Source organism: Dipodomys ordii, unplaced genomic scaffold (assembly GCF_000151885.1).
Source record: "Dipodomys ordii isolate 6190 unplaced genomic scaffold, Dord_2.0 Scaffold14, whole genome shotgun sequence".
Classification (NCBI taxonomy): Eukaryota; Metazoa; Chordata; class Mammalia; order Rodentia; family Heteromyidae; genus Dipodomys; species Dipodomys ordii.
Genome location: NW_012267230.1, coordinates 15,428,030 through 15,430,744, shown reverse-complemented (window position 1 = coordinate 15,430,744; position 2,715 = coordinate 15,428,030). Strand labels below are relative to the sequence as shown.

The 2,715-nt window shown below is 67.0% G+C and overlaps 2 protein-coding genes across 2 annotated transcripts in view; one reads left to right on the top strand and one right to left on the bottom strand.

Moving 5' to 3' along the window:
- Window positions 1–21: 21 nt before the first annotated feature.
- Eme2 (essential meiotic structure-specific endonuclease subunit 2) lies at window positions 22–2,708 on the top strand (the record flags this gene model as incomplete). The annotated part of the gene is made up of 6 exons (XM_013011261.1): window positions 22–132; window positions 601–692; window positions 857–941; window positions 1,069–1,184; window positions 1,271–1,460; window positions 1,543–2,708. Coding segments are annotated over 6 exons (762 nt in total), but the record flags the coding sequence as incomplete, so codon positions are not given.
- Spsb3 (splA/ryanodine receptor domain and SOCS box containing 3) overlaps window positions 2,384–2,715 on the bottom strand; it is a 4,202-nt gene continuing 3,870 nt past the window's right edge. Inside the window, exon 5 of the mRNA XM_013011260.1 lies at window positions 2,384–2,502. Within this exon, the coding sequence (XP_012866714.1) occupies window positions 2,384–2,502 (119 nt within the window). The remainder of the gene's footprint in view (window positions 2,503–2,715) is intronic.

The window sequence follows — 2,715 nt, the reverse complement described above, 5'->3', positions numbered from 1 at the left end:
CGAGCGGCGGACCCAGCGCCCCGTGTCCCCCAGGTGCCTGCCGAGCTGCCCGCCGAGGACGGGCCGGACCTGCTGCTGCTGCTGCTGCTGGAGCCCCGCGAGTTCCTGCGGGGCGCTGCCCAGCTGACACAGGTACTGGAGAGAACACAGCTCTCCCTTGCCCTGGGCTGGGCTCCCCGGCCCGTCTGGTGCTGGCTCAGGCACAGAGCTCCTCACCGGCCCTGGAGAGCTGAGCCCCGAAGAGAGGTCTGGGGCTTGGGCTGGGGGGCGGGTCGTTGCTCACTGCTCAGTAGACTTGAGCAGCGGAGAGAGCACACCCCGGGTCTGCAGGCCAGCATCGTTGACCGTCTACTTAGGAATCGGTCAAGGATCAGGCCCAGGGACAGCAGCCTAGGAACAAGGGAGCACACCCCTTTCTTCCGGATCTGGGGTGTGGTTGGCACTATTAAAGCCCCCTTGGCCTAGTGGGGAGGGGGAGCAAAGACTTTTTTTCAGAGAGCTAGCTGGGAGAGGGAAGACAAGTCATCTGGCGGCTGGGCAGAGCGGTGGCACGCTGCCAGGGCCCTGGGGCAGACACCATGCTCTCCCCCCACCCCCCAGGCCTCAGGCCTCCCTTCCTCTGTACCCTGGATTTCTCCTGAGAGCCCCAGCCGCCCCCACCTGGCTGTCATCGGCCTGGACGCCTACCTGTGGTACCAGGGACCCTAACACACCTGGCAGGGGCAAGGGCACCCCAGGGCCTGCGCCACCGCAGCCCATCCCCCACACACACACCACAGCTGGGCACGGGGGCTCTCGGGCGGCTCCTGACCCCGGGCTTGGGGGTGTGGGGGTCTGGAAGGTCACTTTCACCTAGGTCTCAGCATCCAAGCACCCAGCCGGAGGATCCACCGGAGGAGGCCCAGCAGGAAGCAGCCACCAGCTGGCCCAAGGTGGAAGAGGTGAGCGCCAGCCTGACCCGGGAGAGCTGGCTGGCCTTGGTCTTGGCAGGGACAGGTAAGGCTTGGAGAACAGTTAGGTAGAACTAGGGCTCCCGCCTCCAGCCCCCCTTCTACCTACCCTCCCCAGGCCCTCGTGCTCCTCCAACTCCTGGCCGACATGGACGTGCTGCTGGTGGACTCGTGGCAGGAGCTGAGTCAGCACGTGTGCGCGTTCACGAAGGCCCTGGCCCAGCGCCCCTGCAAGTAAGGGGCTGGACGGGGGCGGGGGGGGGGGCTCTGCCCCGCTGGCTGCAGGGGAGGTTCTAAAGGCCCTGCTCACCTCGTTTTAGGCAGCACCGGGACACCCACGCCTTTGCCTTCTGCACAGCAGGGCGCTGGGCCTCTGGCCAACGAGTGGCCAGAGATGGCTCGGGACTCCGGGGAGTGTGGTGGAGGCAAATCAAGCAGTTTAATCGCGTCAGCCCGGCTGTGGCCCAGGCCGTAGTTGCTGCCTTCCCCTCCCCCCGCCTTCTGCAGGAGGTGAGTCCTCGCTCCCCAGCCCTCCCCTCCCCTCCCCGGGAGAGACCGAGGCCTACCCCGTTCTCTTCTGTGCCTGCCACAGGCCCTCTCTGCCTGCAGCACGGAGCAAGAGCGCCGAGGCCTCTTGGCCGACCTCCCTGTGAATGTCCAGGGCAGGCGACCCCGCAGGGTGGGCCCGGACCTCTCCCGCCGCATCTGCCTCTTCCTCAGCACCACCAACCCCGACCTCCTGTTGGACCTGGGATCCTGACCTTGCCTGCAGGTCCCTGCAGCATGCAGAACACGGCACACGTACACGCATGCACCACACAACACACATGTTCTTACACACCCCAGCCTCTGGGATGGACCAGCGAGACTGAGCAGAGAGCAGACCCTGTCAGGCAGGTGGGCATGAGGCCCCGCACGCTTCCGTAGGCTGCCGTGAACTGTCCCTGGTGGTCAGATGGGAGCTGCAGAGGTGGTGAGGGATGGCGGGAGCCCCGGGGTGCACAGAAGCATGTGCTCCCCTCATGGGGGGGTAGACAGTCAGAGGTCCTGCCGCTGGCCGTGGAAGCCTGATGAAGGGCTGCGTGCCCGGATGGGCAGTCAGACTCAGGGCAGTACCCAAATGCACAACCCCTCCGAGGCGTGGGGCGGGGCGGCCTGGGAAGCAGTAGGAACCTTGAGGGAGAAGCCTGCCCCTCCCAGGCTGAACCCCAGAGGAAAGCACGGGTGCTGGGAGGTCCGGCTTCGCAGGGCTCTTTAATCTTACAGTGTCAGAGGTGGCAGCCCGAGGCTGACCGCAGTTGTTGGGAGCCTCCGCTGAGGGCAGCGGCGGCAACATGCAAGGCAAGTCAGAGAAACCGAGGCCCAAGGGGCAGGAGGCCTGTGAGGCAGTAAGAGCTGTGCCCACGGCCCTCCCGGGCCGCCCACCCCCCTGCTCACAGGCGGGGTCCCGCAGCAGCCCAGGCAAAGGACAGGTGCGGCTCCCCACCACATGGCAGGAGGCCGCCGGGGACCCTGGCATTGTGCCTCTGGAGGTCCTGGAGAAAGAACTGTCCTGCTTCAGCCCAAGAGGGGACAAGCCCAGGGAGCCCTCAGCCCCGCTCTCCCACCTCCTGCTGCCCTGGGAGCCTGGAGGAAAGGAGGGCAGTCCACGCCCGAGGGCAGCGTGCGCCGGGCCGGGTCTGCCAGTCAGGTCCGTCGGCAGCGCTTCCTCTGACAGGGCCTGGTGTCCGGACAGGGGCTGGGCGCGTCGGCGGGGGGTGCGGGG